The following is a 25,341-nucleotide window of genomic DNA, read 5'->3' on the forward strand; positions in this document are numbered from 1 at the left end:
CTGTCAGTTATGTGGAGTCGGAGATTTCTGCTGCATGTTTAAGTTAGATTTTCATTATTAATTTCTTTATTTTCACACTATGGCCTCTAAACATTATATTGGCATAGCTGGCATACTGTTGTAAATGTGCTGGCTTTGATATTTTGTGCATTTAAGGCTCATTCATACTGCTCCAACAAACACGTTCCAACATTCTAAATCCAACAGTCAACTTAAGAATGTTTGAAATGTTGGTGTTTGTTGGGGCAGTGTGAAAATTAAAGTTATGTTTCCCAACTGTCACTTTTAGATAAAGAGAGATGAGGACCCAAAAGCAGATACCAATAACAGAGTCTTTATTAATCCACCAGTAGAGGAAGATAGGCAGATAGTTTGTACGCAGATCACTGCTATTTAGGTGAGATGAGGAAATACACACACAATGGACAGTGGAAATGTGAACCACTGGAGGACTGATGGAGATGAGATGTTCAGTGCAGGGAAAAGAGTAATGAGTGACATTCTGCCCAAAGAAATGAAGGAGAGGGAGAACGTCTGCCGATCTATGGGGTGTGAGGGAATACAGAGGAGGCACAAACTGGGCTAGCAACACAGGGAGGGAAAACAGTTAGCACTGGAAGGATCTGAGAGCTAGAGCAGATAAATGTCTAACAAGGAATCTGAGATCGGCGACAAGGAAACTGCAACAGCAATATTAGATATAATGGCCAAAACTAAAAGAGCTGTTTTCAAGTGAAAATGCAGCAACAGACTGAGCAAACAAAGCGTATAAATAGGCAGGAGAAAATGAGCCACAGTTATGACACGATAAGCGCAGACACAGGTGAACTGTCAAACACAAAAACAAATACACGCTGTGAGGGAAACTTATCCACATGCATCTCAGTGCATGGGGAGCTTAAAGCGAATGGACACCAGACTAAACCCCTTCTTGACTGAAAAAGGGGCCCATGAAGTATGCAGACGTGACTTTGAACGGGATGTCTTAAGCTGAGAGCCAGACTTTCTGGCTGACTGAGAACCTGGGAGGCCAATCCAGGGCTCCAGACTAAAACCAGAGATCCAGGCTGTTTTAGTTGCCACATCGCAGAATTGCTTGGTTTAGATTGTTGTTCAAAAAAATATAGAAAGCCAAAGAAAAGACAGCTGATAGCTCATTAATCAGGTGTTTAATATACAGTATATACTATATAGTTGTGCACAAATATGGATTCCCCTTTTGTCTCATAAGTTTTTGCACCCCTTTCAGAATTTATACAAATATAAGTGATAAAATATATATATTTTTTATTTAGAAGTGCCTTTCAAAATCTACATAACAGGTATTTACATAAAGAATAATATGCATATTGTTGTGTTTTGCCTTCTTGAGCATCAGTGAATGTTTGCACCTTGTGTAATAGATGTGTATGTGCCCCTCAATGGTCCTGTAATATATATATATATATATATATATATATATATATATATATATATATATATATATATATATATAAAATAAAAAACTTAGTGTTTCTTTACTGTGACTAGCTGGCCCAGACACAAAGACTACAAGAGTGCAAATGTAATGAAATCTCAGATGCAGTTTATTGTACTACTCCAATCCCAATCAGCCAGCAAGCTCATATCATCAACAGAAAGGGTGAAAAGTGGCATGAGGCACACTGGCGCTCTAAAGATGTATTCAATAACTCACAAGATGATATCTGATGAAACCGCATGTGGAAGGATATACTCCAAAGGACATACTCTTGCCAAAGGTGACTAGATTTTAAATTATTGTCGCAATCATTTATTTTGGTCGCATTTGTGACCAATTTAGTTGCAGTCTGGAGCCCTGCGAACCAGTCAGTCTTGTCTGTCTCCACGTACGATGGCAGCGTGAAATAAAGCCGTGGGCTGAGGGTACCGCATCATCGGGTTCAAGAATGGGGAACAATGGTGGTTGATACCCAAAGTAGCACTGAAATAGGGAGAGACCGGTAGACTACACTGGTTGAGAGTTAAACACATACTCCACCCATGTAAGTAGCCTGGTCCAGGAGGATGGATTCTGTAGGACCATGCAAACATGCATCCCCTCTAAACTTTGGTTGGCCCGCTCTGTCTGTCCATTGGTCTAAGGATGGAAACTAGAAGCCATGCTAACTGTAGCCCTCAGTAGCCTGCAAAACCCACTCTAGAAGTTAGAAACAAACTGGTGAGCCCTATCGGAGACCACATCCAATGGAACACCATAGATCCAAAAGACATGGTCCATGACAGTGACCGCCATATCACGGGCCAAAGGGAGCTTTGGGAGTGGGATAAAGTGGGCCACCTTCAAGAACTGATGTGCGACCAGTGTCTCAAAGGCACAGACAAGATCTGAGAAGTCTGGCCAGTGGACAGTTAGATGTCTTACATCGAGCACAGACAGAACAAGCCAAAACAAACCTTGATGTCTTCTAAATTCTTGTTAACAGTCCACACAAACAAAAGTACCTCTGCCCCTTCCAGCCCAAAGAATCTGTAATGGGAAGGGGAAAACCCCAGGGGTGTAACTTGTCATCCTAAGGTGAGCGCTGGAAGAGGACCGCACCCACCCACATCTAACCGGATCAGGAGTAATAAGGAATGGCATGGAGGAAAAACAGCTTTTGAGTGCCTCAAATGCACACTTGGCCTGGTCTGAGCAGGAACATTTTATCTAGGTGGAGGTCAGACTCATGAGAGGGGTGGATACTTGGCTATAATTGTAGATAAACCGCTGGCAGATATTGGCAAACCCCAGAAAACTTTGCAGGGTCTTGCCGGAAACTGGGGTTGGCCAATTGGTGATGGTCCTTACTTTGGAAAGGATCCACGCACACTCCCTCGGAGGACACGATGCACCACAGAAACAGAATCGACTGTGCATGGAATGCACATTTCTCCGCCTTGAACAACAGGTTGTTCTCAAGAAGCCACTGCAATACTCACTGGTCATGCTCTATTTGCACCTGGAGTGACTGGGAGAAGATCAGAATATCACAAACCTGTTAACCATGTCACGGAGCATGGAAGATGGCTGGTGCATTCATGTGCCCATAGGGCATCACCAAGTATTCAAAGTGCCCAGTGGGAGTAGTAAAAGCCATCTTCCACTCATCTTCCTCCCTAATCCTCATAAGATGGTATGCATTGTGGAGGTCCAACTTTGTGAAGACGATTGTTCCCTGCAGCAACTTGAAGGCTGAAGGCATCAAAGGCAAAGGATACTTGTTCTTAACAACGATTTCATTCAGCCCATGATAATAGATACAGGGGCAAAGAGAACTGTCCTTCCTCCCCACAAAGAAGAACCCCACACTGGCTGAGGAAGAGAAAGGGCAGATGAGGGACTTACGGATTTACTGGTCCATAGCCTCCTGCTCCAGAGCTGACAGGGAGTAAAGTCGCCCTCAAGTGCCAGGGAGGAGATAAATAGCACAGACGTACGGGCAGTGCAGAGGAAGAGACGTGGCTTAGGACCTACTAAAGTTTGAACTCAGGTCATGGTACATCACCGGGACACCAAACAAATCAACTGGATCCACCTGAAACATAGAAACAGAGGAATACACAGGATACAGAGCCAATCCCAGACAGTAGGAGGAGCAAAAGGAACTCCAGAATTGCCAGCCCATTTTATGTGCGTATTGTGTTTCATCACCTACAGATGTCCCAAATCCACAAGGTTGTAGGGAGTCCTAAGCAGATAAAACACAATCATCTCCTGATGGTTTCCAGAAATTATCAGATTCACTGGGACCACAGCATTGGAGATCTTGCCAAGAGGAGAGCTGCTGAGAGTGCAATTGGGAGGAACTACTAGTACACTCCATCTGGTTGCCAAATTCACATCCATGAAATTTACCCTGGCTTTGGAATAAATGAGGGGTGACACTTGGTAGGCAGCCGCATCCCGCTGGAAGAACGGTTTTACACATGCAATGGGACAAGCTTCATCATTCAGAATTCAGTTAATGTGAGTTAATAATGTGCTTTTGTTTCAGTGTTTTGTTTATATAAAAAAGACCAGTTACTCCGAAACATGAAAAACAGGAAGAAACAAAGAGAATAAAGTTGTTATTATAATATATATTATATTATTATATTATATAAGTTATTTCAAAGTTGTGTAATTAATTATCAGTGATTTGAAACAAGGTAGCATAAAAAAGGAACCACCAAACTATTAGTTCTAAATCCGATAACAGTATGGGCACACACATTTTGGATAGGTGCATCCCTACACAGTAGATTACTTCTTTTTCATTTGACTTTTAAAGTTAACTGTAATTCACTTCAATGGTAATGTGCAGAGTGAATCAATACAAATTCTTGTTGTTACTCTCTATTGTGACTGCGGGCCAGATGACCTATCCAGTGCAAAGCAATGCCAGAGAGGAGTAACCCAATAACTTCAGTCTATTTAAATCAGACTGCTACTTCTGCTATCTAACCCACCAAACACCCCCCCCCCCCCACCCCTCACTGTCACTTTATGATATGTGAGTGCACGTGCACATATATCCACTCTGATTAATGCGGATGCACACGTGAAGAATCTGTGATAAGTTGCCATTTCTCTTTCAGATATTCTGACCCTCTGATGCCTGATAATCTGCGCACTATAGATTTGCTGAGTATGGTGCTTGTTAGCACTGTGTATATGTACAGACCATGTGTCTTTTGCCCATTGTGTGTATATGCAAATGTGTGTTGTGAGTGAGTGAGCACTTTAAATGCTGTGTCTAACGTTAAAGGGTACACTGAGTTCTGCTATCTACTCTCGTTGCCGTGGAGCCAGAGTTCCACCTGTCCATCTCTCGTCTCGCTGACTGACAGATGTTTTGCTCCTTATATGGATGGGGGTGGGGGGTCTCTCACATCAGCCATGTCTCTCGCTCACTCTATCTGCCTACATTTCGTAATCTGTAACTCGCCTGCAGAGCTGATGTCAACAACCTGACTAGAGTTAAAGTCATAGATTGAGTTAGAAAGAGTGCCAAAAAGAGGTCCTGAGATTAAAAAGAAAAGGTGGATGTTGCACAGAGGTTTGAACAGGCCTGCTGGGTGTAAATGTAGTTGCCATGGAGAAGTTCTTCCAGGATAAGGACCTCTGGATTGTGGGCAGTGTTTGTTTAGTTGCATCCATCCTATGGAAACGATTTTGGAATTTATTTACATATAAGAGGAAAAGAGACATTTCACCAGAAAGTGCATCTATTGACATACAGGTAAACACATTTAAATGTAAATTTGTTCTTGCAACTCTGACTATATTAAAAACAATTGTAATTATCATTAGATCATAATTGACTACTCTACACTAAATTAAAATGAATGAAAATATGATTTGCATGGCAAAGCACTGTCTTTCAGTAATTTGTAAAGGTCTTTGAATAATCCATTACTGATGAAAATGTTAATCAGGATGCATATGTTTCATTTGCCAAAGCTTATGCCCTGGAAGACTGAAACTAGGTGATGCACAGCAGAAATAGATCTCACAGCTGAATCACATGATGTATCTGATTGATTAGCTAACATTGGATGCCGAGTATAGTGGTGTGATAACCTTATTTAAAATAAATTATTATAATCTGAAATGATTGACAGGTTAATTTGCAGAGAATTGTTTGGGCTATATAGAAGAAAATGTAAATCTATCAACTTCGTACTGTTTAAAAAGAAAAGTTTTTCTTTGATTAGATGTCACAGGTGACAAAAACTAGGCAATATATTGAATCCAAGAGCAGAACTTGTATTTAAAGTATATATAATTTAATTATTGTAATTTAAATATATATATATATATTTATTTATTTATTATTTGTTTTTATTTTATTTTTTTAACGACATGATGAGCAAATAATCCAAATCTTGAAGAACAAGTGACATGAAATAACCTGATTATCACATATTCTGAACATAAGACCAAAAGACTAAGAACACCTGAATATACCATTTAGTAGCACTTAATAAATCTTTAAATAATACTGGTAAATCACAAGTATGATAACAGTAAAGAAGCTCATATGAATTGACCAAACCATAAAATGCTTTCATGAATCCATGAAACTGTTTTGGCACTCTGTTAACACTGGTAATTTATCTTATTGACAAGTGAAGTTTAGTACTTGTACAGTGTAATATTATTAAATGCAATAGATGCATTTTCATGTAAATCTTCAGCAAGGATGTAGCCAAATGTTAAATATTGAGATGGACCAAATGTAAAAGTTTAAGAAATGGTCACTGATAAACCTACATTGATCGGCCACTATTCTGACATGTCTATGGTTGTTACGGCCTTGCAGCCAGTTGCAAAACATCCTTTAAGTTAAGTAAACTCTTAGTAAATGTTCCCTTATAATTATTTCAACCAAAAGTTTTGTTGGAACTGGGCATAGGTTTTCAGTAAGAGAGCGAATACAAAGAGCATAAATTAAATCAATCTCAAATTCTCAATTTAAATTAAAGTGAGAATTCACAAATTACAAGAAATTTGAATCGCTAACTTATTACATTTTTTCAGACTTTACAAAATCATGTTTGTTTTGGTAATGCCACTACTCTTTTGTGTTTCAGTATGACAGTTTCAGGATTAGGAAGGTATTACAGTACTCACAAATGACTTGGACCACTTTACAAGGTTTATATCAGATGTATTCTGTGCTGATTTGATTTTTTTTCAAATTTTAAAATAATAGTAAAGTCATCTAAACTATGTAATAACAGATCTGGAACTGGGAATTATGTTGTGACTATAAAAATGCAAACTAAATGTTATAAAAAACTATGTTATATTTTAGCATCTTCAATGTAGTCACACTTTGCCTAGAATTTGTAGAAATGTACTCTTGACATTTTCTCAACCAACATCTTGAGGAATCACCCTGGGATGCCTTTAAACAGTATTGAAGGAATTCTCATCTATGCCTGGCACTTATTGGCTGCTTTTCTTTATTATTCGGTCAAAGTCATCCATTTCAAAAAACATTTTTTATTTTATTTTTTTAATACAATTTTAGTTTTGTAATGAAATCAGTTAATATGTTGGCACAATTATATTTGTGTCTACAAAACTCACTTGAAACATTTAAGAATATGCCCCCGGAAACAAATTTTTTACATTTTAAAGTTAAATGCATCAATCTGGTGCAGTTTGAGAGCAAAATTAAGAGGCTAGATCTAGGCAGAACTTTGTGCTCTTGTAAACAAGTTTATACTCTAGTAGTAATTTAATCATAAACTCTGGTTGTACAGATATGTATGGTGATGACATGGCAAAAAAGTCACACCCACAAAGCATGGTAAACGAGATGGAGTTAAAACAATAGCGTTACTTCAATTTGATTAGTTAACATTACAAATAGCCTAACATTACATAATGACTTGCTCCGATGCAGAAAATAGTTACGTTTTCAGAGCCGCTGACAATAATGTTAACGTAAGATAATTAGCTAGCATTAGCGTTATACATTAGATACGTTATACATTGTTTTTCACAACAAGCAGCCAGATATGCCAGTCGACATAAGCGAGGAGACTGACCACTAATGTCGTTAGCTAACTTAGCTAACGTTATATTAACGTTAATTATCAATGATAACTTCTGCAGTAATGTTATCATACACTCAAAAACATATTTTAGCCTATTTTTAAGATGTACCCATTTCAGTTGAATAACAAATTGTCATCTAATTGAATTGAATAGTCTTGAAGAAAATGTAATTAATAAAACTTGCATTTTGTAAGATTTGCTCATTTTATTTTGTAAAAAATTAGGCAATTCAATTAGATGGAAATATGTTATTCAATTGAAATGGATACATCTGGAAAATAGGCTAAAATATTTTTTGAGTGTACATTGATAATTATAAAATTTATAAAATAGTGAATAACTGCAGTGGATACTGTAACTAGGGTTGCCACTTTTGAAGTTTTAAAATAAGGGACACTTAAATGAGGGTGGGGGGAGGATCACGGCCCCTAACCACATCCTTCACAGTTTTAGCAATAAATGCATTATGAGTTAATATGTGTTATTTATAAATATTGTATACCCTTTGTTATATGCTGAAATTAGAACTTTCCTGACCCCTGACTTATAAAAAAAATACATCGTCCTTCCATTCATCTTCAACCCCTTATCCGAAATCGGGTTGCGGGGGCAGCAGCTCCAGCAGAGGGCCCCAAACTTCCCTATCCCAAGCCACATTAACCAGCTCTGACTGGGGGACCCCAAGACGTTCCCAGGCCAGTGTGGAGATGTAATCTCTCCACCTAGTCCTGGAACTTCTCCGAGGCCTCCTCCCAGCTGGATGTGCCTGAAACACCTCCCTAGGGAGGCGTCCAGGGGGCATCCTTACCAGATGCCCAAACCACCTCAACTGGCTCCTTTCGACGCAAAGGAGCAGCGGCTGTACTCTGAGCTCCTCACGGATGACTGAGCTCCTCACCCTATCTCTAAGGGAGAAGCTCGCCACCCTTCTGAGAAAACCCATTTCGGCCGCTTGTAAACGCAACCTAGTTCTTTCGGTCATGATTCAGCTTTCATGACCATAGGTGAGGGTAGGAACGAAAATCGTAATCTACCGGTCAAATACATAGTTTATATGTTAAAAATATATTTATTTTTATCTTTTTGATTATTTGTCTCCTTTATCTTATTTATGTATACATGTTGGTTGGTTTATACCTATTTGTTTTCTTCCTTCACCTGTATTGTCTTTATGACTCTGTGATTGTATTCATACATCTTTGATCTTATTGAACATTTATAAAGAAAAAAATATGCATGGAAAACACAGGCAAAAATATATTTTTATCGCTTTATAGTTTTTATAGTAACAATATAGTTTTATTGCCCTTGTAGCAGTTGTGGGAGATACCTTTCTTATTGAGCTTTCTTAGATGATTATTCAATTCCACCATAAAGAGTGCAAGTGACACCCTCTAGACCACCCATAATTCACACCATGCCCTTAGTTTAGCACTGCGTGCTCTAATGTGAAAATGCCAGCTTAAATCAAGTCTTCTTGTTTCTCAGTCAGACAGATTTAGAGATGCCTGAAGAGGCGAGAAGCGAGAGAAAGAAATACAAATAGGAAAAGTTTCATTTTGACAGCTCTGCAGACTTGTTTGTTAAGTGTCAGGTTTAACCATGTGACCAGGTACGCATAGAGACAAGTATGGCATCTTGCTTTCTTTGTCTTGTGCTCTGTGATGTCAGCACAGCAGCATGAACTCTATTCATTGCCATCATGGATTTATTCTATACTGTATGTCAAACATCATTTATGTCCACTGCAAAACCCCTACTTTTTTTAACACACTATTTGAACTATCATAACCCATGTCATAATAATAATAATAATAATAACTTTTATTTATAGGGGCCTTTCAAGACGCTTAAGGACACCTTACAGACATAATCAATTTTACAATAAGAAAAGATAAAAACCTAAAATCACATATAAAAATGTGCATTATCATAGGAATATATACAGTCATAAATAAGAGTTATTTGTAGTAACCTAATTTAAAAAGGTGGGTTTTGAGGAGGGACTTGAACGTGGAAAGACGATCACAATTACGGATATCTGGCGGTAAAGATTTCCAGAGTTGTGGAGCAGCACTGCTAAAGGATCTGGACCCCATAGAAGTCAGACGAACAGAAGGTATCACAAGACAGAGAGAGGAACAGGATCTAAGAGTATGGGTAGGAGAATATATATGAATAAGATCTAGAAGATAGGAAGGTGCTAGGCTATGAAGAGCCTTGAATGTCAATAACAGAATCTTGTAATCAATACGAAGTTTAACAGGGAGCCAGTGAAGTTGTTGAAGAATAGGAGTTATATGGGCAGAGTTAGTAGTTTGTGAAATAATCTGTGCAGCCGAGTTTTGTACCAGCTGTAATTCATACTGAAGTTTTTGTGGTAGACCAAATAAAAGGGAATTACAATAATCCAAGCGGGACGTCCAGTCCAGATAATAATCCAGAGCATGTACGAGAGTGCTAGTGCTGTGAATTGAGAGGGAGGGGTGAAGACGATTTATGTTGCGCAAGTGGAAATAAGCAGACCGGGTAATATTATTTACATGTGCATCAAAAGAAAGAGAGCTATCCAGAATGACACCCAGACTCTTAACTTTCAGACAGGGAAGTACAGTGGAATTGTCAATGGTCAGAGCAAAACCTTTTGATTTGGCAAGATTCGACTTAGTACCAACAAGTAGAACCTCAGTTTTATTACTGTTGAGTTTGAGAGAGTTACAAGAAAACCATGATTGTATTTCAAGTAAACAGTTATGAAGGGAAGACAGTGGGAGAGAAGAATTTGGTTTGGTGGAAATATAGAGCTGGGTGTCATCAGCATAACAGTGAAAGTGAATTCCAAATTTCCTAAAAATATTGCCAAGATGTAGAAGATATATTATAAATAATAAAAGTCCCAAGACAGATCCCTGTGGAACACCAACTTTTTCAATTTAACGAACTGAGTGCGACCAGAGAGATAAGATTTAAACGAAGCAAGAGACGTGCCTCTAATACCAATGGATGCTAATCTCTCTAAAATTATGTTGTTTGAGATAGTGTCAAAGGCTGCGCTTAAATCAAGAAGAATGAGTATTGACAGAAGTCCAGCATCAGCTGAGATTAACAGATCATTAGTGATTTTGACCATAGCAGTTTCAGTGCTGTGATGTGAGCGGAAACCTGACTGGAACTGTTCATAAAGGTTATTAGTAAGAAGATGTGTGTGGACCTGAGAAGCAACTATCCTTTCTAAAATTTTTGAAAGAAATGGTAAATTGGAGATAGGTCGGTAATTTTCAAGTATTTTTGGGATCTCATGCACTGCAATATGAGACATCTGAGGAGTTAGTGTAATCGTGAAAGTATTTGTGGTTCTGTTGAAAGTGATTTGATAATGCATATTTTTATGCAACACATCATTTTAATAAAAAGTTTACCATAAAAGTGCATGTATTCTCTTGTTAAAGGTTCACTCAGCGATTCCTGAGAAACTGTTGATATTCAAACTCAATTGCCAAAACAAACACACCCCTCCCTTCCATGCTCCTTTGGAAGTCTTCAAGCCTTTTACCTCTCGGAGGTCTCTCCACCACGGAAAAGCCTCGCCTATGTTGACACGGCTCCTAGCCCTCGACTTATCATAATCCTTCTTTTTTTGTTTACATTTCTCAGCCATTTTTCCTTGGATTTTAAAAAGTTTGCATCAGCCAGATTTGCCGTTGCACTTTTAATTAATTTCCTTCTTTCTCTGCCCCCACCACCAATCCTGTGCACGTACAAGAACCACCCCCTGTTGCTGATTTGCTGGAGTAGTGTTGTGTGGATTGGTCTGATCAATTTAGTTTTTGTCCCATTTGTCCCTATTTGCCAAATAAATAAATAAATACACATTAAACATTGATTTGAGTTGAAATTATTTTATTAGCTTACTTGTAGAGATCGCACAGTGATCCGAGAAGCAGTACAGACAGCTCACACATGCAGTACTCAAATGAGCGGTCTAAAACAGAATGTGCGGTTGTTAAAGAGCAATAACAGTCAGCTATATGGTGCCATTGACCAATCAGAATCGAGCATTCCAGAAAGCTGCATAATAACTTAAGGTAACTACCCATTAACCAATTAATGTTTTTTACTGTAGCATTTTTACATTGTTTTACCGTTAAAATTCTGGATATTTTTAGAGTGTATTCATATTGTTTAGATAATAATACTGACTTAATCATCATGTTGATGTAAAACAGTACTTGGGAAACCCATGGGCAGTGCTGGGCGGATTACTTGTGAATTGTAATCAGGTACTTATTACAAATTACATGACAAAAATGCAATCAGTAATGTAATCTCATAGATAACATTTCGGATGAATCAAATCTGATTGCTTTTGGATTACTTTGAACCTCAATTTTTTATGTCACATGCATTTGAGTTGGATAATCATTTTAACATAAAAGTACAAAGAGGAAGAAAATGTATTCCATACTTTATTACTAACAAAAAGAGCTCATTATGACATTTTTAAAAAGCGCATTAAACATTACATGAATGAAATAAACATTATATCTAGCAGCAAGGACAATGCATGGCCAAAGATTATAATTCAAAACACTGAGACATCAAGTTAATTTGAAGTGCATTACAAAAATGAATGACCATAAAATCGACAGCAAAAACGTTGCTGCAACAGTAACAGTAAAATGAAGGGATTTGTTCCATATTGTCGAACATTTTGCAGTTGAACTATTGTACCCTGCGGGCAGGACCCTTAGAGATGGCATCCATTAGACACTGTGAAGCAAATAAGTTCAATGTGTGAGCTGCACACCATTGGTGAGGTAGTAAGAACTAATATATATATCCATCCATCCATCCATCGTCAACCGCTTATCCTGCGTACAGGGTCGCGGGGGGCTGGAGCCTATCCCAGCTAACATTGGGCAAAAGGCGGGGGACACCCTGGACAGGTCGCCAGTCCATCGCAGGGCCACACATAGACAGACATACACTCACACTCACACATCCACACCTAGGGCAATTTTTGGAGACACCAATTAACCTAGCCTGCATGTCTTTTGGATGGTGGGAGGAAGCCGGAGTACCCAGAGAGAACCCACGCAGACACGGGGAGAACATGCAAACTCCACACAGAAAGGCCGGGGCAACCAGGGTTTGAACCCACGACCTTCTTGCTGTGAGGCGACAGTGCTAACCGCTGCACCACTGTGCCGCCCCTAATATATATATATTTTTTAAAAACATATCTAGTTCATAATGTGCATAAAGCATTACATGAACAAACAGTAATGAATGTGAAATCAATAGCAATGACATTTGTAGGTCAAAGTTAACACCTCAAAACTCTGACACACTTACTTTTAGCCCTTATTATTTGTTCATCACCTATTCGTTAACTTAGGTGTATATCTGACTTTTGTAACATAAAATAAGCACATGCTCAAAATGTTCATTTGTGAGACTATTGCACTTCGGAGGAAGAATATGATGATATTGTTATGAAAATGATCAATAAATTATTAACAATTTACTGCCAATGCTTTGTTAATATGTAAGCATGTAATCTATAAAAAAGTAACTGTATTCCGATTATGAGTATTTTAAAATGTAATTTAATCCAACTATATGTACTTGATTTTACATTACATTTACATTTGCATTTATTCATTTGGCAGATGCTTTTATCCAAAGCAACTTACAAAAGAGGAAAACATAAGCGAATCATCTTAAGGAGACAGTGGTGCGAAAAGTGCCATATTACAAAGTTTCACTAGCATCAGAATAGTATTCAAAATAGATTAAAGTGCTACAAGAAATTATTATTTTTATAAAAAATTGTAGTGACTGATTAAGTGCTCAGGGAAAAAAAAATGTCTTAGTCGCTTTTTGAAGACAGAAAGTGAGTCAGCTTCATGGATGGAGTTCAGAAGGTCCTTCCACCAACAAGGTATGATGAAACTGAAAGTCCGGGAAAGTGTTTTGGTGCCTCTTTGTGTTTGTACAACAAGGCGACATTCATTAGCTGACTGCAGGCTTCTGGTGGGTGCGTAGTTCTGCAGAAATAATTTTAGGTATGCTGGAGCAGACCCAGTGACTGTTCTGTATGCCAGCATCAGAGCTTTGAATTTGATACATTCATCAACCAGCAGCCTGTGGAGAGAGACAAAGAGTGGTGTAACATGTACTCTCTTTGGTTCATTAAAGACCAGACGTGCTGCTGCATTCTGGATCATTTTCAGAGGTCTAAATGCGCATGCAGGAAGGCCTGCAAGGATAGCGTTACAGTAGTCCAGTCTAGTTATGACAAGTGACTGAACAAGTTTTGAGGCATGTTCAGAGAGAAAGGGTCTTATCTTCCTGATATTGTAGAGTGTAATCTACATGATCTTGTTGTCTTTGAGATATTGTTTGTGAAATTTAGTTTGGTATTGTTGGTTACCCCTAGATTTCTGACCATTTTGGAAGGCGTTACTGTAGTTGCACCCAGCTGCATGGCGATGTTGTGTTAAACAGCAGGGTTGGCTGGAAAGACAAGCAGTTCGGTCTTGGCTGGGTTAAGTTGCAGGTGATATTCCTTCATCCATGCCGAGATGTCTGCCAGGCAGGCAGAGATTCGAGCAGTCACTGTGGTGTCGTTGGGCTGGAAAGACAAGTAGAGTTGTGTGTCATTAGCGTAGCAGTGGTAAGAGAAACCATGTGCCTGAATGATGGGTCCCAGTGATGTTGTGTACATAGAGAAGAGAAATGGCCCAAGTACTGAACCCTGAGGTACCCCAGTAAGTATCTTATGTGGCTTGGATACCTCACCTCTCCAGGCTACCTATTTTTTGTAATCTTTTGTAATCTGATTACGTAATCCATATTACATGTAATCTGTTATTACACAGCACTCCCTATGGGGTCCTAGCAGCTTAATAAAGTTTTAAATTTAAACTATGTTGGTCTGGAAAGAGTTGTTTGGAATATTCTTGGAATATTATACAAACCTACATAAATTTTATTAAGTGTGTAAACAAGAGAAAGTGTTCTGGAGCAAAAGTGAGAAGTGTTAACAATAATTAAATTAGCCCCACTTTACCCCACATTTTAACCAGTAAATATATTTGATTATTTATGTGCCCCCAAATACATAAAAGCTTGAGTTTGCTGTTTTCAGGACTGAATGCTTGTATTTGACTGGTACTTTCTGGTAAGGACTGAAGCCTGCTAAATGTTTTTAACATGTGTTTAAGGCCCAGTTGCAGCAAATCCCTTCTGTAATTATGTTTCTACAATTATTACTAAGGTTTTTTATCTTAAGGGGCTTTTTGCATTATTATATTAAAGTAATCATTCACCCAAAAATGAAAATTCTTTCATCATTTAATCACCCTCATGCCATCCAAGATGTGTATGACATTCTTTCTTCTGCTGAACAGATTTGTTTTATTTTTTTTATGGTCTTTAGGCATTTTAATGGGATAGGGAAAGTAGAGAGTTGACAGGAAATTAGAGGGAGAAGAGTGAGAATGGGATCGGGAAAGGACATCACGAGCCGGGACTCGAATTCGTGCCATCTGCGATGCATCAGCACCACGTCATGAGCGCAGCTACGGCTCTGACCACAAACAAATTTTTTTCGAAGGATATCTCAGCTCTGTAGATCCTTTAATGAAAGTAAATTGGTACCTCCAAAAAATATGTAAAGGCAGCATAAATGTAATCCACAAGCCTCTATTGGTTAAATCCATATCATGAGAAGTGACATTGTGAGGGCCTACAGAGCTAAAATGTTCTTCTAAAAATATTTGTTTGTGTTCAGCAGATGAAAGAAAGTCTTACACTTCTGGGAAGGCATGAGGGTGAGTAAATGATGAGAGAATTTCCATTTTTGGGTGCTCTTTCCATTTAAGGTTCGTTGTGCACCTTGATGTCTGTTGTTATATCTGTGCATTTAATTTACCACTTTTGCGTGTTGATGCTTGCAGCTATATTATGTTATGTTAAAAAGTAGGTGATTCACATGATGTTTTAGTCTCAAGTTTTTCTGCACTTATTAGCACGCATACAATTGCATTCATAACATAAGAACTGTAAACAAAGTTTTACTTTAAAATAAAACACAGTCCAAGGGATATTTTTCAGCTGTTCATGTGCTGTTAATTCAGGCCATTGGTTCATTTGTGTAAAGTTAGCTTTGCAATCTCAATATTACAACCCTATTTTGTGGCAGAAATTATAAAAAACAGTAAAGAAATTATACATGACAGTGTTGTGTGCTTTGTTGATGCTTGTAGGCCAGCTGTTGTCGTCACCTGTAGTGTGAGTTCTTTAGTATTTCCCTGGGTCTCCCCCAAGTCAACATGTGTGCAGTCAGACACATGTCGCACACTCAGGCAGGGCCAACCGCACTCTCATCCAGATAGACAGAGAGAAGAGGGGGAGGAGGGACTGCTCAGCGATCTTCCATGGACAGCGAGTTCGAAGGAAAAGGGAGGAGAAAGAGGATAAGAGTCCATCAGAGGTCGGGAGGCATTTTGTTACCTCCCTCCCTGAAATAGCCTCCTGCGCATGCTCTTTCTATATATGAACACACTGACACAGAGACATTCACAGTCCACAAGTCGTAAGTCCACATTAGAAAATTTGGGTTTTAAATCTAATTTAAACCTGGAAATAAACAAAGCTTTAGGATTGAGAAAATAAACAAAGAAAAACAATATTTAAGATTTTGCAGTATTTCTAGATGATTAATTAAATGAGCAGATTTTCTTGCTTTCATTGAAGCACACAGTATGTTTTTTGTAACATTCTCAAATCATGTTGGGATTACATGGATCATAAGGTTTTTGATCACAAACTTTTGATGTCTGTTCCAGCTTCAGTGCATGATTTCGTTAAAGCAAAATGGGGACAATCTATTACTAAACACTATAATAAGTAAGTCATGGAATTAATGTTAGATTGTCAATTAATCTTTTCACTCAAAATTGTATTCAATTGTAATGAAAAACTGTATTAAATTATAAAAATGCAAAGTAGAAAAAAAAAATATTTTTACAAATAGACAGATTTTGAATCCCACTGTATATGCACATATGCTTGTGGCTATCCTTAAGAGGATTCTCCATAGAAATAATTATTTTTATACTGTTCGAACTATAAATTCTTTCCCCTAACCCTAACTCTACCCTTAAACCAAACCCTCACAAAAAAAAAAAAAATCTGCATTTTTACATAAAAAAACAAAAACATAATTTAGTATGCTTTTTTAAGCGAAATGATTAATGGGGACACTAGAAATGTTCTCATAAACCACATTTATAGCATTATTCCCTTGTAATTACTAGTTTGTAACCTAACCTGTCCTTGTAAACTAACCCAACCCGCCCACACTCACACTCATACACATGACTTATAAACTTCTCTGCTTACATAGTCTAGTTTAGTAAGGATTGCATTGTTGCTCTGGTGTTCAGTTACTGTTGGACCTGTATATTAGGTATCTCACACAAACATGCACTTTCGCTGGACATCTCAACACAAACACAAATTTTTTTTCCCATGCTTGTGCCAACAGAACACATTTATAAAGGGATTACTTTTGAGGTATTAAAGAGGATATTGACAGTCTGTCTGTACATGAATTTAAAGCGGTATTTAGCACTAGTCTGACTTTATGGGCTGTCAACACCTACAGAAAGGTTCGTTTGGGGGGCAGGGGTAGGCAATGGTAGAAAAACACTGTGTGCTTGCATGTGTGCCCATATTCAGTTAATTAAAAAACAAAACATGAATTAAATTTAGAATCAAATAATTTTTATTATTATTTATTTTTATGTGTGTCCCGTGAAAGCTTTTGCATTTGCAGAAGTAGATGTCTAGCACACAGTTTGTCATGTACCTGTATGTCTCTGCCCTCTTGTGGTGAAGCAGATCAGTCTTGTGGGTGTTACCTAACTGTCAAACTTTAGGAAATTTATTTTCATAGTTTACAATACATTTTTTCATATCTTTTTTATATTTATTTTCTTTTTATTTAACAAAAAACATAACAAACGGCAGCTGTAGTTGCCATTGAGACTTCATTGCAATAAACAAACCTGACAATAAATGTTAGTTGTTGGCTTTGAGATTTAGTACACACTGGTATTTTGTGCATTTTCAACTTTAACTTAAACCAGAGTCAGAATCAAATTAATGTAAATGTACTGTATATCATATATATATTTTTAAATATAATAATGAATATGATGCGCTTATAAGTCATATGATAATAAATAAACATGCAAGGATAGATTTTCAAAATTGCATAATATAAATAATAATTTTTTGTCTTTGTTTGCACTTTGTAGAGCTGAACATCAGTATGTACTTGGACTGACGTTTTAATTCACAAAAATGTCATGCCTTTACATAAAATTATATGCTACATTTTAATTATCTAATTTTGCATCTGACAGTTTTACGTAATAGCCTGCTGATATATACATAGTCTGTAAAGAGTAACTGAACCACAACTGATTGAAAGGAGGCTATAAACGTATTCATAAAACCTAAATTTATAGGTATTTGGAGGAAACAAAATGACTGTAATGTTGTAGTGTATATCATATGATAATATGTTTTTGAGAACTGGTTGTGTGTTTCTCTGATGTTATAACTCTTATAATATTTCTTGCTGAGATGTGTCATCTTCTGTCAGACAGTTTATTCAGTCTGCAGCTGCTGGAGTACAAATTATGTCTCTGAGTATCTCCTCTGTTTGGCATTCTACACATATTTGGCATACTATATAATCCCCAGCTCAATGTTCATCTGTGATCATCTCTTCAGGGCAGTCATATAATATTTCCCCATTATGTAATATAAGTAATGCCATTTCCTTGTATCCAGTCTAAATATTACTTAACGTCTTCTTCCTATGTTTCTTAATCACCCTCTTTCCAAAACATTGTTAATGGAACATGAGCAGTGTTGCCAGATCTAACTAGAAATACAAGAAACCTGGCCTGTAAAAACAAGCCCAAAATAAGTGACTTGTCTATCCAAAACAAGGCAAAATATAGTGCAATAATACCGCCCACTTATTGCTGTCTTGGTTCCCATTCATTTTTTTGATAGGAATTAAAGAGTTCAAAGCCTTGAACCAAACCAACCAGATCCAAGGTGAATCACAACATTACAAACTTTGATTTGAAGCAAAAAAGGATTTGAAGGATACGACTATAAAGAAAAAAGACTATGTACTTAAAGTCTTTCATGAGGGAATGGACTACAATTCTATGAATGATTGTGAATTAAGTAATTGAATTAAAAAGTTGATGTAAAATTGATGATTATAAGTATAGAATATACTAATTGACTGTGTAATTTGGTGTGCATCATGAAAGCCACTACTGAGCTGTTTTGCTGCAATTCTCTAATTGGTGGATTTCCCCCCTCAGAATCATGGGTAGTGTAGTTCTTCACCAAGAATTACGCAATTAAACATAATATTTTTTAATAAAGCTTAAATAACAGACTGATGGCATCAACAGATGCATATACCATCGATTAACAACTCAGAGCTTACTATAGGTCTGTCTTTAAAGGTTTATAACTTATTGTTAACAATCAGTTCCACTCTGGAAAAACAATGAATGGGGATTTATTTCTTAGATTTGTGGTATGCCACTGTCTATAACCAGACTGATGCGCTCTGTAAGCATAACCGTTTTTGTGTAGATTTGAGTGCTATTAGTGGTCTGTCATTCTTTGTTGTGCTATGGGAGCCAAGCACTAGCAAGCCCAAATACGCAACAGTATTCTGGAAATAAGTTCCCAAAACACAACATATAACTGCACAAATTTAGAAGCGACTTTTAAAAACAAGCCCAAATGGCTTATTATAAGTGAACATGGCAACATTGACTATTTGTTATGAATCAGTGGTGGTCCCTGTATCCTCACTAATTGAACCTTCCTATCAAACGCTGCTATTTATGGCAAGAAATATATATCTCTATTATGCAAATACCCATCGCAAACACATTCCGACATGAACATATGTTCACAAATGACTTATTATTCCATACAAATTACATTTCCATGTGAGGCTAGACAGTTTTGTAATCTGCAATTAAATCGCAAATGCACACACTAAGGCATTTACGTCCACAAACACACACAAAGGAATGTGAGCACTTAGTCCCTTTTTATAAGCTCTTGTTGTCAGTACGGGGGAGCTCTCTAAACATGATCAAGTTCCCATTCCAAAGGCACCACTAGTTCCCTAGAGATGACTAAATGTTCAGAGGCTGGCTATTAATACATCAGCCAATCAGAAAACAAATTATTACACCTCCAAGCAATCCAATGTAATGAGGCGGTCTGTTACATACAGTGTCCACACAGAAGATTATTGTGTGCTTATGTTATCGGGCCCCTCTGTTTTGTTAATAATTACAGGCTGTTAAGTTACAATGTTGCGTGAGAAAAGGGTGTTTAGGAGGACAAAATCTATAAGGACAACTCATCTCCCAGTTTGCAAAGTCTAAAAGAAAGGGTTGACAGTTACGCACTTGCAATGGAAGTTGATTGGACAAAGGTACAATGATTACCACATAGACTCCCATTGTACACTCAAAAAATATTTTAGCCTATTTTCAAGATGTATCCATTTCAATTGAATAACATATTTCCATCTAATTGAATTGCCTAATCTTTAACAAAATAAAACGAACAAATCTTACAAAATGTAAGTTTTATTAATTACATTTTCTGCAAGACTATTCAATTCAATTAGATGGAAATTTGTTATTCAGTTGAAATGGATACATCTTGAAAATAGGCTAAAATATATATTTTTGAGTATAAGTGCATTTCTGTCAGCACATCTTTAAATGTTTGTGGTTCTCAAATTGTTTGTTGCTACCAAAATATGGATAAAGTCTGTTCAAATAGGGTCAAGGACAGCAGTGAAAACAATGCTAAATGCAAATAATAAAATGCAACTAATTATATAACCATGCATACCATAGGTATCAAAATTCAGATTTTTATTAGAGAGTATTTAGCAGAGACGGGCCACTTCTATTAGAATGAATGAGAACAATTTAAATACCCAACAGTCAATGGATTTAGAAAGGAAGTCCTGCCTTTCAGGTAATAGAGACAATCACCTTTTAGATACAGACATCGGCAGTCAATCAACTCAAGAAAGGGCATGCGCATTAGCTATACAAGCTGGGAAAGTTAAATTTTTTTTAATCATTATCTGAGGTAAAGAACCACGATTTATGCTACCAGTGTTGTCAGAGCTTACAGCTGATTTGAATTTTTTCTTTGATCGTAATCATCCAAACGTTTTGGAGATTTCAGTCTTTCCCCGTTCAAGTAGAAAGGAGCTGTGCTTGTATGCCGCTTGTTTACATAGAAAAATAGCTGCCCGGTAGCGTTTTAAGGATGGCTGCCAGTGGACAAAATTGTGACTTTTTCTATTCAGATTATGCCAGTTTAATAATTTTGCATATTATGCATTGAGCCTGTGCATGGTAAAATCAATTAAATTTATGTTTGATATTAAAGACATTATAAAGCCTTTTATGTACAAAACAATGTATCTACTGTTTTGGGTCACTACTTGATGTCCAATGTAAAACTCCTTGATGCAAAACCAGCTCAGAACTAATGCTGTAAAAACATCGGTATTGTGCAATAAGGTGTGTGTTTAATCTTATCCTTGTTTGTGATGGTATTAGCATAGCATGGCATAGCCATTCATGGATAGTAGGTCAAATGCAAGCTCAAATGTAGCTTCTTAGCAAGAACAATTTATTGTACTGAAAAGCTCTGGGCCATTGACTGTTTCTCTCTACGGCTATTATTTTCCAGTTTTCTTTTCAATAGACTCTGCTGCACACACCTGCTCTCGTTCAATCACACTTGTCATGGCCCATGGTGTTCTCTAGCCGTGAACGAAGGAAAAAAGTTACAGTACACATGTATACAATAACATAAAGAAAAAAAAATCTACTTCAACTGTCAGTTCATACAGGTTGTAAAGGCAAAACAACATAAATTTGAAATAGAAATTTTCTGTCGATCTACAAATGCGTCACTCTTGCTCATTTTCCCGCACCAACTCTGGTTACAAAAGCTTTACACCTGGCTCTAAGATTCACACTCTAATCATACAGTATTATCGCCCCTCCTCTTGATGAAAACCATGACATTACAATAACCAATCACACACTGGCCAGTGGGAGGAACCCTATATAAAACATTGCTCTTTAAGCCAGAGATACCAGCGAGAGGAAGACTGAATAAGGAGAACAAATGAACTGTAGGTTGGGAAACAAGAAGCCATTTTTAAGTGGATGAAAAGAAAGCAAGCTAATCTTCTTCTTTTTCTCATAACCTGTTGTGTTAAAAAGTTTCTCATCATGAGCTCAGATCTTGTGAAATCTCTTGCTCGGGTGTATGACCCCAAACCACTACACACTTCAAAACGTACAAATGGTGGAAGAGCCAGGGCCAGAAGATCTCCCCTTTCTCCACCAAACAAACATCCATCTTCTTCCCTCTCTTCCCAGCTGTCTGCTTCTGATGAACCCTCCTCGAAATCTTCATCTTATGCTTTTGTACATATTGAAGGACGGGTCAATGCATTGAGTGGTAAGATGGACAAACTGCTTGCCCTCCAAGAGGCAGCTCTAAGACGACTGGATGCCATTGGTCAAGAGCAAGGCACATCCACAGGTGGACGGAGTGTGGAGCAGATGTTGTGTGATATGCATGTTGTCATAGTAGAAACTGTTAGAGAGAAAGCAGAACAACAAAATCAAAGACTTGATGCTTTGGAGCGACTGATCAACGGAATTCAACAGGCTGTCAGTTTCATTACGGAAGTGCAAAAACACTCGAAATTAGCAGATCTCTTGAAAAGCAAACACTCAAAATCCAACATCAGGGTGAGTTTAAATGCATGTTTTAAAGGACACATTCAATTTTATGAAGTACAGAATAAATAACTACACTGTAAAAGCCTTAACCCAAAAATGTATTTTATGTTGTTACATTTCAAATAACTGGTTTAATTCAAGCTAAAGATATTATTTAACACAACTATCAACCTGGCTATACATTTATAATGTAAGTTACTCCATTAAAAGTAATTTTAAGGGTTAGATAAAATAGAAATAGATCAGTAAAGTGACATTTTCAGTGTTTACTGTAACTGTTGTTATTCAAGTCAATAATGTTATAAGGTATGTAATTAAATCAAACTGATAGGTTACATCGACAAAAGTCATTTTTATGGGTTAGATAAAGTAGAAATAGATCCTTGAGGTGTATATTTCAGTTACTATTTTTTTGAACACCCATACACACACTCAGGTTAAAGAGTGAGCCAAAAGCATTAACACACTTATCTAAATAAAAGTTGTGAGTTTTTGTAGCCCTAGAAAAATCTGTGAAGCAGCTGACAGTGTGAGTGAATTCATAGTTACATCCACAATAGTTGACTTCTAACAGAAGAAATATTTGCATATCTTTTTTGTTTGTTAGTTAAAATTTGTTCCACATTTGCTTTTTATCTTGTATGACATTTGTTTGTCATAGGATCCCAACATAGGAGCATATTATTTTAATCATGACATTTACTTTGCATATGAGTTGAGCATTCTTGTGAAGATGCATTTCAAACAGGAGCTTTTTTGTAGAATTTAGAAGGGATTGCAAGGTTATTTATTACTGACCTTATCATTAGCTTGAGCCATTTATAAAACAGATTGAGTGATAACATGATGAGCATTTCTCAGTACCAGTCCAAGGACACAACTGTGCATTCAGCTCCATACCAAATTTGGCACATGATTGTGTGTGTGTGTGTGTGTGTGTGTGTGTGTGTGTGTGTGTGTGTGTGTGTGTGTGTGTGTGTGTGTGAGATCAGTGATATCATATTCATTACATGTTAGCATTTAGAACATATAGAACATTTGTGTGAATATACATGCCATTGACTGGAATGAAAGCAGGTGCTTTAATTTAAAGTGGTGTTAATAAATGATAATCTTGTTATATTAAATATTTGGGCTTTGTATTATAACCAAGTGAGGAATGCATAATTGAGTCAATTTGACTGACATTGTTATTGTTTGTGGTTCAAATAATGTAATTCCATAATACTACGAGCTTAAAATAATACTAAACTTTCACATGCTGAAATTTTCATATATAGAGATATCTTTGATCAAACTGACTAAAGATATGAAATTAAACATTATATCTAGTCTGTAAAAAAGTAAAGTTTGGAATACTTCACAATTTAAGCACATTTTTCTAATAAACTTTATAATTTTTTATTGTTTTTTTAGAAAACAAATTTCCCTCTCAACTTTTTTTCTTCTCTTTTTAGCTGAGAGATAAGGATGGAAAGGAGAAACCTAAACTGTACCCAAAAGGGTCAAAAACCCAGAAGAAAAAGAAAAAACTAGATGCAACAGGTGAGAAAAAATATTTGAACATTTACCAGTATATATAGTACTGTGAAATGTTTTAGGCACTTAAGATGTTTCACAAAAACATCTGTCTGAAGTGCCTAAAACTTTTGCACAGTACTGTGTATTGAAAAAAAAATCTGTACTAAGCTTGCCATTTTTTACTATTCAAGTAGAACATTTGTCATTATTGTTCATAGTTTTTAATTGTAATTTTTTAAATGGTTGTGACATGTTTAAATGGCTCTACTTTGTGTCTTAAGAAAAACATTTTTAACTTGCAAAAAAACAACAACTTCTTCCTGCAGAAATGGTCACGGCTGGTTTAGAAGAAGTGCAAAAGCTAAATGAACAGAACACTCAGCTTTCCCAATGCACAGCGGAGACAGCAGCTAGCACAGATGTTCCCCTGGATCTTATTGATGACGTGCAAGGAGGAGAGAGTTATAGAGAAAGGAAGGAAGTGGTGGAGGAAGAAGCAAGAAACGAAGAAACTGCAGCGGAATTGGTGCAGACAACAGAAGATAAAGAGGAAAAAGAGAGGACAGAGAAAGAGGTGGAATTATTATTATCAGAAAATATCCAACTAGATGCTCCAAATTCATCTGGCCAGACCGATGAAAGTATCGCAGTCATACAAGAAAGGTAGATCATGGATATTTTATATAGAAAATAAACCTATAAGCTTATAATCTATAATAAGGCCTTTATAAATCAATACTTTTTAGTGTAGTGCTGCAGAGATTGGTGAGCAAATTAGCACAAAAGTGAGCAATTAGGCTAATTAGCATATCATGTTGGTGGGTGTGGCAAAGATCAGATCTATTAAAGGGAAAAAAAACTTCAATACACTCTCCTTTTAATTTTATATATATGCATGTAGCCACGAGGACCATCTGGACGTAACTTGCAGCACAAAGCGGCATGCTACTGATGAGAATTTGGAGACAGATGACCATAAAATAAGTAGAGTGCAAGAGGCTTCAGAGGAGGAGGGATTAAAAGAGGAAGATAAGGCAAGACTTGAAGTGGCAGAGGCGGGACCAGAGACAAAAGAGGAGGGGACAGAAGAGGAGAGGAAAGATGGGGAGCCAGTACTTGAAGAATATGTCATTGGTAAGAGAAAGGAGATGCAATATTTGCACTGCAGAAAACTAATTTTCTTATTCAGTTTTACTGTTTTTTTTGTTTTGTCTTGTTTTTCAGTAGCACATCTTAACATTCACAAGACAAAAATGCAGACTAAGAAAATAGCTTTTTGCAGTGTGAGAATGATTGTAGTTAGACTTTTAATTTCCATCATCCTGC

General features: G+C 37.0%; 1 protein-coding gene across 3 annotated transcripts in view; it reads left to right on the plus strand.

Moving 5' to 3' along the window:
- Positions 1 to 4,968: 4,968 nt before the first annotated feature.
- Positions 4,969 to 25,341, plus strand: part of LOC127622150 (myosin light chain kinase family member 4-like) — a 31,316-nt gene continuing 10,943 nt past the window's right edge. For 2 of the 3 annotated variants that reach the window (XR_007967950.1, XM_052096116.1), the window contains exons 1-4: positions 21,852 to 22,503; positions 23,952 to 24,039; positions 24,342 to 24,678; positions 24,917 to 25,149. Coding sequence is in view for 2 of the 3 variants with exons in the window: in XM_052096116.1 (XP_051952076.1) it covers positions 21,910 to 22,503; positions 23,952 to 24,039; positions 24,342 to 24,678; positions 24,917 to 25,149 (1,252 nt within the window). In the remaining variant the exon portion in view is untranslated. Of the gene's footprint in view, positions 5,244 to 21,851; positions 22,504 to 23,951; positions 24,040 to 24,341; positions 24,679 to 24,916; positions 25,150 to 25,341 lie in introns of those variants that run through there. The other variant, XM_052096117.1, reaches the window with a different exon arrangement.

The sequence above is a fragment of the Xyrauchen texanus genome, chromosome 28 (genome assembly GCF_025860055.1).
Source record: "Xyrauchen texanus isolate HMW12.3.18 chromosome 28, RBS_HiC_50CHRs, whole genome shotgun sequence".
Lineage (NCBI taxonomy): Eukaryota > Metazoa > Chordata > Actinopteri > Cypriniformes > Catostomidae > Xyrauchen > Xyrauchen texanus.